General features: G+C 42.4%; 1 protein-coding gene across 1 annotated transcript; it reads right to left on the bottom strand.

Annotated features, from left to right (window-relative positions):
* Positions 1 to 6,963: 6,963 nt before the first annotated feature.
* Positions 6,964 to 10,922, bottom strand: barhl2 (BarH-like homeobox 2). The gene is made up of 3 exons (XM_043241236.1): positions 9,457 to 10,922; positions 8,118 to 8,343; positions 6,964 to 7,490 (listed from the first exon to the last, which is right to left on the bottom strand). The coding sequence occupies exons 1-3, from the start codon at positions 10,007 to 10,009 to the stop codon at positions 7,178 to 7,180; spliced, it is 1,092 nt and encodes a 363-aa protein (XP_043097171.1). The 5' UTR covers positions 10,010 to 10,922; the 3' UTR covers positions 6,964 to 7,177.
* Positions 10,923 to 13,245: the final 2,323 nt, after the last annotated feature.

Here is a 13,245-nt window from a genome sequence, read left to right as displayed (position 1 = left end):
ACAGAAATAACAAACAAAACACGCCCAACCTATCACCCCTCCGATGTGGTGAAAAGCAGGAGACAAACTATGCAGACACTATTGGACAGCGTGTTTTAAAACACAACGGCCGCATGCGGTGTGATGGTTTAGCTCTTGAGAGAGACACACTTGGGCGATGGACTAATGTTTATATTGGACCGGAGAGGTAAAATGGCTACGACTACGCGTAAACTCACAGTGATTCTATTTACGCGAGTCATTCGGTGTCAACAGGCCGGTCCCGGATGGTTCAACCTAAAGGAAACACTTGTCAAAAAAATTGCTTTTGCTCTATGGCAAGCCAGTCGTGACTTGTATGATTATCGAAAATGGGCACAGCTCTTGTTTGTGGCCTCCCACAGCTCAAGGTTTGGGTACAGGGTGGGACATCAATCATTCCCTCACGGGCAAGGTGCCACCGCCTCATTTCCTGTCGGACCTCGCCGAGCAACACTTCCAAGTGTCTAATTACCACTACGGAGCTAAAGCCACACCAACAGCTCTCCAGCGTGGAGTCCTAGCCTCTCCATGAACTACACAGCTAATTGTTCCATTGCTCCCCTAATGACGCAGTCAAAACAGAACAAAGGATAACACCGAAAGGTAGAGACCAAGTTGATGTGATAATTTTCATTAACCCTGCACTCCGTGTTCTTTCATCTAGCCCCCCTTCCCCTCCTTCCCCTGAACTGCGTAGTGAGGTACTCAAATTATCCACAAGCATTTCAGCCTCTGCTAATTATCCAAAGAGTTCCTCATTAGACGATTTTAAATCCAATCTTAGATCAACACTTGCTCAGACCTCAGGGATTCTACGTTCCCAACAGCGGTTAAACAAACAATCAGTTCAAAGGATCAGGTATTCCACTTTAAGAAGAGGGGAAAAGAGAAGGGTAAACAACTGCTCACTTGAAAGAAATGACTCCAGCCGTTGCCCAGCATGCATGCAGCAATCTATAATTCATTTCACTCAAAAACGCTCAATTTTTCCCCATGCACCAGCTTTCTAATTTGAAGTGTAGTCCACACACTCACACACCTACACCCACATGATGACTGCGGGCAAAAGCCAGACCAGCGCTCCAAAAAAAAAAAAAGAGAGAAAAAAACAAAGAAAAGAGAATTGCCAACAGTAACAATGCGTTTCATGCAGCTTGCAGTAATGACGTGGCCAACAAATAAAGGCGACGACCATCTTAGTCCTATGGGTACAGAGTATTTTCCACAATTAGATCAGGCTTCCAGTAATTAATTTACAATGAGGTCAGAATGCACTTAATAGCCACCAGGAGCCTAATGACGAAAAGCGCATAAATGAGCAACCCTGCAAGAAACAGAGCATTTCACACACAGTCTGATCTCACTTTTCATTAGTTGTGATTTATTTACCCGCGTCTGTACGGACATTGCTTTACCTTGCAGATGAGATCGGTTAGGAAAAGGGGGATGAAAGGATTGTATAAATAGGTAGAGTGTTCATGCGAAGAATTGATCATATGGGCCTTTTAATAGGCAGTTTGAAATCTGGCCTTGAGTGGATTCCAACGAGAGCGTTAGTAGATGTACCAGATCGCACTTATAACGTGCAGTAATTTCAACAGCACTTCTCCTCCCCTGCCTTTCTCTCTACCTCACTCGTTTTATCTTTCCATCTCTCTCCCTATGACCGAGCCGCACTCTTTCTCTCTTTCGTCTCTCTTAATGTCAGTGTGTTGCCACTGTGAAGCATCACAGAGCTCGAGTCTGTCACTTAAAATAATGCTGTCAGATCTGTAATTTTAACCTTGAAGCAATTAGCTGTTGTTGAGCCGTAATGAATGCTGACACCTCTCGGAGATGATGAAACCCCTAATTGCTCTGTAAGAATTGAAGCTTTTGACATTGCTGCTGACAGAATTTTTCCCCTTCCTTTCTTGTGCTCCTTCATGTGGCCACACGTACAGTGACGGTGGCTGGTTTGAAACTTGAAAGCAAGCAGAACTTCGCCGCCATCAGCTGTCCCGTCACTTGAGCGGAAAAAGGAGAGGGGAAAAGGCTGGTTTTGCTGAAATGATGAGAGCGTTTAAACCATGATAGCACTCAGCTAATGCATCATTCAGCAGAAGTGTCATGGATGAGCGTTAATGTCACGACAGGAGCAGGAAGATGACTGTTCCAGCTTAGACAGGAAAAGGCTGATGAAATGATGGCTCAGGACACTTGTAATAAGTTTCCTCCTTAAATACCTGGCAAGACTGAGTGAAGTGAGGACTGTGGGATTTAATAAAATAACAGTTCACTTCACATACACACAAAAAGTCCAAAAAAGGGAGCATTTTTGAATACCTGGACGATACACTTAATTAACTGGAAAACAAATTTAACGCACTGTCGTAGCTTTAATTACTTGGCGGGAAGGGGGTGGGGTTCTCAGAATGTAACTTTGAATGACAAAATAATTTGCTAAATTCATATCCTAGTATAAATGATGCACTATTTATTAGCGTATGAATTTTGTCTGATTATTTTAAAGCAATTGTAGGTTTAGACGTGTGCGCACTTATCTGCGGTCGTAATAGCACTTCCACCTGTTTAATTGTCAAAAATATGTCTTGCATTAGGTTTTATGGAATATATTTTGGTAACACTTTATTTTAGGGTCTCTTGACTAGTTGCTCGTTAACGTGCATATTACCAGAATACTGATATAAACATTTATTAGTAGTAATTAAGCATATATTAATGCTTTATTCCACGTGACCTAATCCTACCAAATATCAAAAACCCAACCACTACCTTACTAACTATTAATAAGCAGCAAATTAGGAAAGGATTTAGTGAAAAGTCATAGTCAATAGAGAAAAAGCGTTACCTGTATGTTCTTACTTTGCATGTGCTCTGGGAATTAAACTCAACCAGTAAAACATTCCTCCTGTACGTATGCACAATCTTTTTCCTTGTTCTTTCCCTTTCTCTCGACGGTCGCATCCTCTTATGGCAGTTTTACACTGTGAATAATACCCAAACAGACATTTGCTCTAATGATTGAACTGATAACTGGCGAGAAAGATACTTGGTGCCAGATTTTAACACGTTCTTCCAGCCCATCAGCTCTGAATAATAAGCATTATCAAGTCAACAATGAATATATATCAGACGAGGCGCGCGTATCGAAATGTAGACGTTTTTCTAACATCATCATCATATTTATTGGCCGTTTAATAAAAATGCTTTGCACTCAGGAGGCGTCTAAAACAACCTGTGAACGCATGCGCAGGGAAAGACGTCTAATCACTTTAATCAACAGTTTTGTCGCCTAATCTAAAGGCACCGCGGGTCCTATTTTATTTAATACCGCCAGATAACTGTCAGATTTTCTGCTTGCGAGTTTGTCGAAAGCAACGTGGCCATGGACGTTAGCGGTGAGTCCCGCGTGTTGAACTGAGTGCTGATGAATCACTCGAGTGTTTAGGGAAAGACGGCATCTGAAAAGCATCTTTAAAGGTATTAGTCCATTTCACACCTTGACTAAAATTTTTAAAACTTGCTAATAACGCGGAGGTGCGCCACGAAGCCTGTCAACCACTCCAGCCTCCCGGCAGAAATCCCCTTTCACACTTTAAACGATTCTAACCTTGTTACAGCCGTTCCTCCGATTCAGCCCGCTTTGAAAACGCACACGTTGACAGCCTACCATCTTAAAATTCATCATCCTGACACCTCGCCATCACCACAGGGCGAGATTAAGAATCCAACCCACGATAATTAAGGGACACCCAGATGCTTAATGTGGCGCTTCCGTGCTGTTTCGCGAGGCACCGCGATGACTCGGGCTTCGAGTGCGTCATTTGAATCCCACGCGACTGATTGTCGCCTTTCAACGATTCGGCGACTGACCTTGCAACGCGACCATCTTCGAGGAGTTCGTCTAGATACGTCCCTGCCGCGCGCGCACGAAACACGGCGCGTTAAGAAAGTGCGAGCGAGCAACGCGGTAATGAGCGGGCCTCTGAGAGCCGCCGCGTTTCCCTCATTAGGATAATAAGTAAGACATCCCTAACGTGACATCAGCTGGAAAATGTGGCAATTACAAAAAAAAAACCTTACTCGGGCTCCTGGAAGCAACAAGAACAAACCAATCCCTCGCAGCGATCTGTTCCTGTAATGTATGTCATGTAAATGAAAGGTCTGAACATCCTCTTTTAATTTCAGCACCCCTCCTCTCACCTAGCTCGTTAACGGTCCCCGGCTTCCCTCGTTTCCGCCCTTTGGAAGTCAATTTTAACCAGGGGTTAAATAAAACGAACAGATCTTGGTTAGGAGGCCACAGCAAATTGAGCGTTTACTGCCCCGCGATGTTTTGAGGATGCTGCTATCGAGCATCACTTCCGAAGAATTAAATTGATATCACACATCCAGCAGTAGCACGGGAGGCTAATGTCTCCATCCACACTCAAGTCGCTGGTGGCGCACAGAAAAGTCTAACATGTCAACAAAAAAAGAAAAAATGAAAAATGAAATTATATATATATATATATATATATATATATATATATATATATATATATATATATATATATATATATATATATATATATATATAGGCACTTTTGAGGTATCTTGTATGTCTAAAGGAAGTACTTGCTTTTTTCGCATAGTCTTTCGTTTAGCCGTAGAGAAGCGTTTCAAAAAGCCATTTCGTCTGAGTAGATTTATCATTACTCAACGTCCCGGTTAACTCATCTGCATCAGTTATGAGCCTTGTGAAAAAAATAATTTAGAACAGTAACCTGCGGATGGCTTTTTTATTTAATTTTTTTATGTTGTTTTTTTTGTTTTGTTTTTTTTTTTTGCTAAATTATTTTTTTTTACGACGTGAAACTTTTTTCTGCTCTGAACCTGATATTCCTGACGCGTTTTGAATCGATACAATCAACGAAAAACAACAAAAACGCGGTACTCTTTAACGCCTTCCGAGAGATGTACATGCAGATAGAGCCTCGACGTGCGGCGTGTATTATTGGCGCATATTAAATGAGTTTATTGATAAAACGAGCACTACAGCCTTACAGCTGAACGCGGGGTTTTTTTTTTGTTTTGTTTTTTTATTACCCAGAAACGACTCCAATTGGTTTTCAAAACGCTATCCTGCCAGCGCTGCGGAATTCAGCTCTATAAAGGGCATCCGTAACTTTTGCCGATATCCAAAGGCTTTGAATTGGGAATTTTAAATTTCGTTTACTTTTCAAACAGTCTTTCCCCTTAAACTCGACCGGTTCCCCGTGTTTGTGTACGTGTTTCAGAATGCTGTCTGTTTTACGCCGGGCTACGCTTTGTTTGGACGCGGGCTGTTTTATATCGTTTTGAGGCAGTCCTGAATTGCCCCTTTTTTTTTTTTTTTTTGTATTTTCCTATCACGGAGAAAATGTAAGACGTGTACCGGCGTGCCCGTCTCATATTGTTTCAAACCGCATAGCAAAGGTCAACTTGGCTTTAATAAGAATTTAGCAGCGCAGAAATCAGCGGCCTGTTCTCCAATTAGAGGAACCCAAACAAACGCGCCCCGAGGCTATTCGATCCTGCAGTCTATTCAGTCCTCCAGGGGATGTTATCATGCTCAAAAAAGAAAAGCATTGTAATGTTCACTTAATTACGTTCCCCTGAGAAAACCCACGTGATTACGCATGCTTACGTTTGGTTTATATCTTTCTAATTTCTTTAAATCGTAATACTGACCAAGAGAGCGGGCCTATGAGTTTCTATAACTATAATGGCGGGTTTTGTGCTGCAGTACTAAACATTGCGGCCGTGTGTTATGTGTTTATATGCTAGCCTGCGTTTCTCGTTTCGAATCGGCATCGCCTCTTATTTAAAATTCCTTTTGTTCTTTTTAGACCGCGTTTACACACATCCCCTCGCTGAGAGCTTTCCGTTCATTAGCTCGGCGTTACTACAGCACGACCCGAGAACGAAAGAAAAATATTTACGCATAAACCGTTTTAAATTAGGCTAAACGGAGAAAGCGGGTTTCCGCGCGATCGGGTCCTTCGCGGCGTTGTCCTAAGCGTCGCACGAACGACGAATAGCGGATATCAATCTCCACGGAGGTTTATGATTGTTTATGTGAAATGTTTCTTTTGGTTCCCTCACGCTGAGAAGGCTCGCGCCTGCTGTCTGTCCGCGCCGCTTCTCCCACAGAACAGCTGCCAGACCGGGAGCAGCCTCTCCGTTCCCAGAGCAAACGCGTCAAACCATCCATTCTCAAATAGCAGACCGGTCCCGAGCCTGACTTCAATACACGCCTATGCTAATGAGCTGAGACGGGCTTAAAGAGTTTACAAAGAACTTATGGTGCTCCCTAAAAAGTAGCTTATATGGGCTAACATATATTACAGTGGACAAACAAATCCTATTTTGCTTTATATATATATATATATATATATATATATATATATATATATATATATATATATATATATATATATATATATATATATACAAACATACCAAAACAACACAGGATTTGTTATGTCCTCCTAAACTGGTGTTATGTTGCATCATATACACGTGCCGGAAAGAACTACAATTTAGCCATGTATGCTAGAAAATGTATTTTAAAATTAAATTGTCGGTTTTTAATTAAAATTAACGCAAATATCATTTAAATTCAATTACGTGTCTATTTATTTATTTTTAAAATCAAATAAAATCCACGTGCTAAAAACCATCAACTATAATGTATCTCTATGTAACTGATAGAATCGAATTTTAAACTTAATCAGCAAAACAGCCCCAAAAAGGTCCTGTTAAATTAGTGAGCGCGGCCCCCTTTCAAGAGAAAGCGTCTGACATTATCTCTTTTTTTTATCATTTTGTCTTTATTTCACCTTTCTTTAAATCTAATAAACTTTATAAGCGTATGTACTAGTGTATTTGTACCAAAAAAAGACAAAACAAACAATCTGACAATGAACAGTCCTTTTACTGTCACGGTCACAGGCTCGTCTGGTTTAGTTTGGCCTATACGTCAGAAATGGTCCATATTAAATAATACATCTTTTTTCTTCGATAAAATCGTCTCTCGGCGTCGGAGGGGGGGAAAAAATGCGTCTCGTGAAAGTTCAGCGCAGTCTGTCACATCACGTGTGATGCATTTGTCTCTCCGCGTCTTTTCGTTTTACCGGGGATGCGGTGTGCCCGGTATTGGGTTTGCTATCGGGTTCAGTGCCGGTTGTCCCCCGGGCCCCAAGCCGTGAATGAGCACTCTGGGGACGAGCGGTCTCTGGAGAGATGGATGCGGCGTGGACGGAGTCCGGTACATGCTGCTGTACATGGCAGCGGCGGCGGCGGCCGCTGTCGTGCTGTCCACGGTGCCTAATAAACTCGGGTGATAGAAATACGGAGATGGGAACATTCTCTGTAAGGCCGAATAATTTCCAGCTTCAGCCAGCAGTTCTAATCCGACAGCCGTCTGCCTCTTCCATTTCGTCCTGTAATGAGATCAAAATACAAGAAATCAATTATTAAACTCTCCACATGGCTCCTTCTGCACCAGATTGTTCAAGGATGTTGGATTCTGCTACAAAACCGATCACATGCACATCGTTTCAATAAAACCGTCAGCCCGAAATGCCGTGTAAAATATATCAGAATAACGATAACTGATAAAACGTTCTCCCCACGTTTTATTTTCCGTTAAATCGGGCGAAATCGTCATCACCGATCCGTTTAGAATTAATCCCATTAATCAGCACGACGAAAACCCGTTGCATAAATATAGCTACGATAAAAACGAACGAATACATACAGGCCTGTGAGCATTGTTTAAAAATGAAAAATGATGTAGCAGAACATTTTCAAGCAGCGTTGTTCATGAACAAATTGTTTCAAAACAATTTCAGAGAAAATATTGAAATGATTTGGTCATACATTTAGTTTCGCCCATTTAAAAGCTCGCTTAATAATACCAATAATAATAATAATTATTATTATTATTATTAATTATAAACCTAAAACGTGTGTATACGCAAAACAGCAACTAACGCATAATAATACAATGCAAAGCATCTCAAAAGTTTTAGATTTAAACGCAATAATATGGTAATATGGAAACTTACCGTCGGTTTTGATACCAAGTTTTGACTTGTGTGTCTGTGAGGTTTAGGGCCGCTGCCAGGTCCATTCGGTCCTGAACGCTGAGGTATTTCTGTCTTTCGAAGCTGCGCTCCAGCTGGTTCAGCTGATGGTCGGAGAAGGCCGTCCGCGCTTTGCGAGGTTTTTTCGAGCGGACCGGCGGACTGTCTCTCGAGCTAGAAATTTCCCGATCGCCCTCTTCTTTCGCCCCTGAAGAAGTTCGGTCAAATAAAAACCAAATGAGTACAAAAGCTATCATGAAACAGGCCGTTCGTGTCTGTACGCTTGAACGAGTTTCCGCGTTCCGGGCTAATAATTTAGGCTGCTGTTTAAAACGTTTATTTTGGCGACTTGCGACGGCTGTAGGCCTCGATTACACGCGCCTGCTCGGGTCTGATTGTTTCGTTCAGGTATTAGCAGAAACCAACGCGAGAGCCGGGGTCTTTAGAAAAAAACAAAACAAAACAAAAACAAAAACAAAAAAACAGGTATGCAAAAATATACATATTTATCTCCCAAATAAATGAGGTCGCTCGTATGTAGGCGAAAATATTACAGCAAAGCGAGCACGATCGATATGTCAATCTATCTCTATTTGTAGCAGTTTTTGCAGGGCTCCGTGATCCCCCCTCAAGGAAGAACAATAATCTCTCTAATTGACTCACTAGGGAGGATCCCACACCGGGCAAAATTCACCAGCCTTTACATCTGTTATGCTAATATCAGAGAATAACCTCAGTGACCAGCTACCGATATTGTTATTGTATTGCAATACTGGTTATTTCTGTAAACACGGATACAAAAAAACAACAAAACAAAACAAAGCATTTTATTTGGCTTTGATAAGGACGTCGTTTTTTTTTATTTGTATAGATAATAAGCAAAAACGGGTATTTTGTACCAATGCACCGCTGTAGGCTGCCGCGCGATGTTCGAGCCGTCACAACACGACGTTAATTGTTACACGTCCGTTTTGTCCAAAACCCCGTTTTATTCGATCGTTTCATTTAACGCCGCGCGACCGATTAATTGTAACGAACTCCGTAATTCTATGCGCTCCCGCGACACAAAAGATCTCATTTAAACTCGCGCGTGGATTCGCGACAATAAACAACGCGTAAAACTTTTAAATGTATTTTTTTTTTTTTAGCCAGTGGTCGTTGCTGCTGTCGCCGTGCGATGCGATGTTCACGCTACTGTGCGAATAATTAAGTACAACGTAACGAGTTATTTCAAACTCGTCCGATTTCGTTTCATGACCAAAAGTGTACCCAGGGTTTTATCACGCGTTTAGGCTTATTCGCGAGGAGAACGCACTCTTACCGTTACATTTTAAATCGCTCTGCATGTCATCTCTTTTGTCCAGTTTGCTTCTGTTCTCATCTTGCTCTAGTTTGGGCCTGATGCCGTCCGGGGCGGTTCCGCTCTCTGTTTTGGGGCTGTGGTGCGGGGATGGTACGCTGGTGCTGTAAGGAGCGCACGCTGCTAGCGGTTTACTGTCGCCCAAAATGTCTTTGATTAGAAAGGAGGAGGTGGCAGTCCTGGGGGCACAGCCGGCCTGACCGAGCGGATGAGGCTGGGGTGAAAGCTGCAAACTCTGAGCCTGACTGTGATGATGATGGTGATGGTGATGCTGAAGGCTGTCTTGGACCAGATGCGGCTCGGGATGCTCCATCGTAACCGAGATCGGGGACGAGGGGGCTGTTCCCACAGTGTCTATCTCCGAACATGGTGACGGGGTCGCCTGGCTCCTGAAATCCGCTGTTCTGTTACCGTCACCGAGGCGAAAATCTCCGTTCATCAGTACCGAGCTGCCAGAATTGGTCGTGGACAAAATAGTGTCTATTCCGAAACTAGACCCACTGGATCCTTCCATAGTACAAGAAAAAGAGGAGCACTTAAGTCGTCTTCATAACAACTTTCCTGCGCAATTTTGTAAGAGGAAGAAGAAGAAAAAAACTTAACCGGACCGACGGAACGATTAAAAAAGCCCCGAAAAGTACAAAACAAACATTACGCGCGAATCAAAAAAAAATCCTTGCACTTACGCAAAGAAAAACAGAAACATAGCCTGCGCTCCAAGATGTTGTTACATTCAAGGTGAAACGTGGAAAGCGAGTGGGTCTGTGTAGTCCACGTCCTTTTGTTATGGTTATTGAACTTTCTTTCAAAGTTGAGGTGTGGAGAGATTGGGATGCTCTAACTCCTCGACATCACGCTCCCTTTTGCCACTAATCGTTGTAGTGTTGCTCTACAATGACTTCCTATATTGACGTCATATTTTCTCCTTTATTATAACGCGCTCCTCGTGCTCCCCATCTCTCCTCTCATTGGCTACGGGGTCACGCGTCCGTCCAATCAGCGATTTTTACTTCATCATTACACTTTAGAAGCGCTCATTGATTCCGCGACGCTCTTTTGAAACCTTCCCTCCGCTATAACGTCTCAGACGGCGTCTTCATTAGACAAAATACGTTTACGGTAACACTTTACATCATTTTGGGCGCGTTACACGCGTCGCTCGATGCTAAAACTAATTACCACACAGTAACAAACAACAACGACGGCGGGAAATTACTCCTCAAAATAATCACAGAAGTATGCTACAGTTCGCTAATATTCTCCAGCGACCGACCAATCGTTTACTCAGCGATACCATCCCATCTTTCAGATAAAATGCAATTCGACGCGTTAAGGGCATCAAAAGTGTTTATTAATTCAATTCCGAACTTTGTTTAATAAATGTATCGCTAGTTTAACGTTCATTCATCGCAAACGCTTTGTATCAGTTTGTTTTGTTTTGTTTTGCCCCCTTTTTTTCCCCCGTTTATTTTTCTCCATAAAAAAACACAATAATAATCCCTATTGGCAAAACAAAATCGTGTCATTTATTCTTTTAAGAGCACAGCCAGTGAAACGTGCTAGAGAAATAAGGCCGTGTCGAGCTGATAGTCATTGTGTGTGTCAGGGCCTTTGAGTGAAAGCGCTGATTCTAAACAGCTCAAGGGAATGAAACGATGGCGAATATCGTACATGACATATGCCCGACTCGCATCTTCCCCCGATTTCTTCTAAATAAACCCAGGGCCTACTCTGGATTCATAAATCAGCTTCATTTCGTTCACTTCGCCTGTTCGGGAGAAAGACAAAGTGCGTTAGGTAGAAATGTTTTCAGACTTGTGAGCAAAAATTAAACGACAACGAATTTATATGAATGCCTGTCGTTAAACAGCAGTGGGGGAAGAATTGTTGATTATCTCGCAGCGCTCTTTAATGCACGACTTTTATTTGTTAATTGTGAGTTTTACGCGCGTAGATTTACACTGAGAGGAGGATGATGATGATGATGATGATGCGATATACATGGAGGTGTCTGACGGCTCGCATGTTCTCCATCAGACGGACCGAGAGCTGCTCGTATCAGGCTGCAGCGTTCCGTGGATCCCTCCACCGCGCTCCCAAACCTCCTCCCGTAACGGACCGAGCTGAGATCCTTTAACCTCTTTCATTTAGCCGAGCGACGCGGGAGTCTTCATTTTAGGTTCGTTGCGCGCGCCGCTTTAATTTCTTTCACCAAAAGGAAATAAATGTTTTTTTTTTTTTTTTTAATATAAAACGGTTTTACGTGTTTACATATGTTGATAGATTTGTTTTTATTAGTATTAGCAATTAACATGCCGTAATTACGCGCTGTTATTTATTACGCAGACTGTTATTATTAGCGCCTGTCTGATTTTGTTGTAAATGATTCCTGGACAATATGTTTCGCAAAGACAATATATACCTCAGCATGTTCGTTTTTCGCACGCGTTCCCTCTATTCGTATAAAATCGGGGACCTCAACAAACTCTTTTAAATGTTCGGTCTGTTTAATAATTCATACTGATTTGCATGACCGTGCTGGAGACGCAAAAACATTTTATTTATCAATGCGCAGTTGTTTAATTGTTCTCGCCGTGCTGATAGCTGACCTGTTACACATAACAGCAGGCTAACAGTGTGCGTTTAGAAGTTTCTGCAAATGTGGTTACTGAAAACTACAACGACGAAAATGTACGACGCCGCGCATCCGTGTGCGATAGTGTCTGATAGTGAAATATATAATTAATGCGCTCGGCTTGTTAGCTTGTCATTCTTAAAATGCCTGCGTTCGGTACTGAACTGAAATAATTATTTAAGTCGTGGCTAATTGGTAAATTCTTGCAGCCTATAGCACGCGCTCCCCGACATAGTTTCACAGGCTCCCGGTGATAACGCTAGGCGGCGACAGAGCTATCTCAGAGCTCCTGTCAATAATCTCGAAGATTGCTGGTTAATGCAGGGCAAAACCTCTTGTGTGTACACATGCCGACGTTAAGTTTCAGCCTACCTCGAGCCAGGTTCATCTTAACGCCTAAATAGGCGTCTTGAATATCTGAGGTGGTTGCATAAAACAGTTAAGACAAATACCGCGAGGTTGTGCTCTGAACCGATTTTAATGAACATAGGCAATATCTAATACCTAATTTTGCAGTCGCAATTAAATGCATTATATTAACAGGCAAAAAGTTTATTTTAAAAACGTTTTAGATTTTTCTGCACAGGCTACACTTATTCGGCCACGTAATAATCGCTTGCCCTTGCTATATATTCGAATTTGCTAATTGAGTTAGAGGGGTAAAAATGCGTTTTGCCCCAAGATATGTGAAAACGATCTATTGGCAATGTATGTCTTTCCGTTGAAGAAAATCAAAGCGATGGTTGAACACGCCAGTCAATCTCATGAGACTCCAGCAGCATGTTCATTAACAGTTCACTAATTGCAGCAACTCATTGAGCCTCAATCAATCGCTTTATTGGGTTTAAGGGCGCCGCTGGAACAAATTGAATACAACCAGTCGGGGTATCGTCTGATCAGCCGGGGATGATGGTCGATGATCGGACGGAGAAATTGTAGTTTGCGCTTGTATTGATTCCCCTCGCGGCTTTCTGTTGAATCTGTCACCTCGTGAATGCTGAAGGCCTCGCGCTGTTTGCAGACACACAGGTTTCTCCACCGCGTTGTATGCTCTACTCCGTGCACGGTCTCCATAGGCATTTATCAAACGTAAATGCAAAATATGAATCTAATAA

Source organism: Puntigrus tetrazona, chromosome 6, assembly GCF_018831695.1.
Source record: "Puntigrus tetrazona isolate hp1 chromosome 6, ASM1883169v1, whole genome shotgun sequence".
Taxonomy (NCBI): domain Eukaryota; kingdom Metazoa; phylum Chordata; class Actinopteri; order Cypriniformes; family Cyprinidae; genus Puntigrus; species Puntigrus tetrazona.
This window is presented reverse-complemented; position numbering and strand designations above follow the sequence as displayed.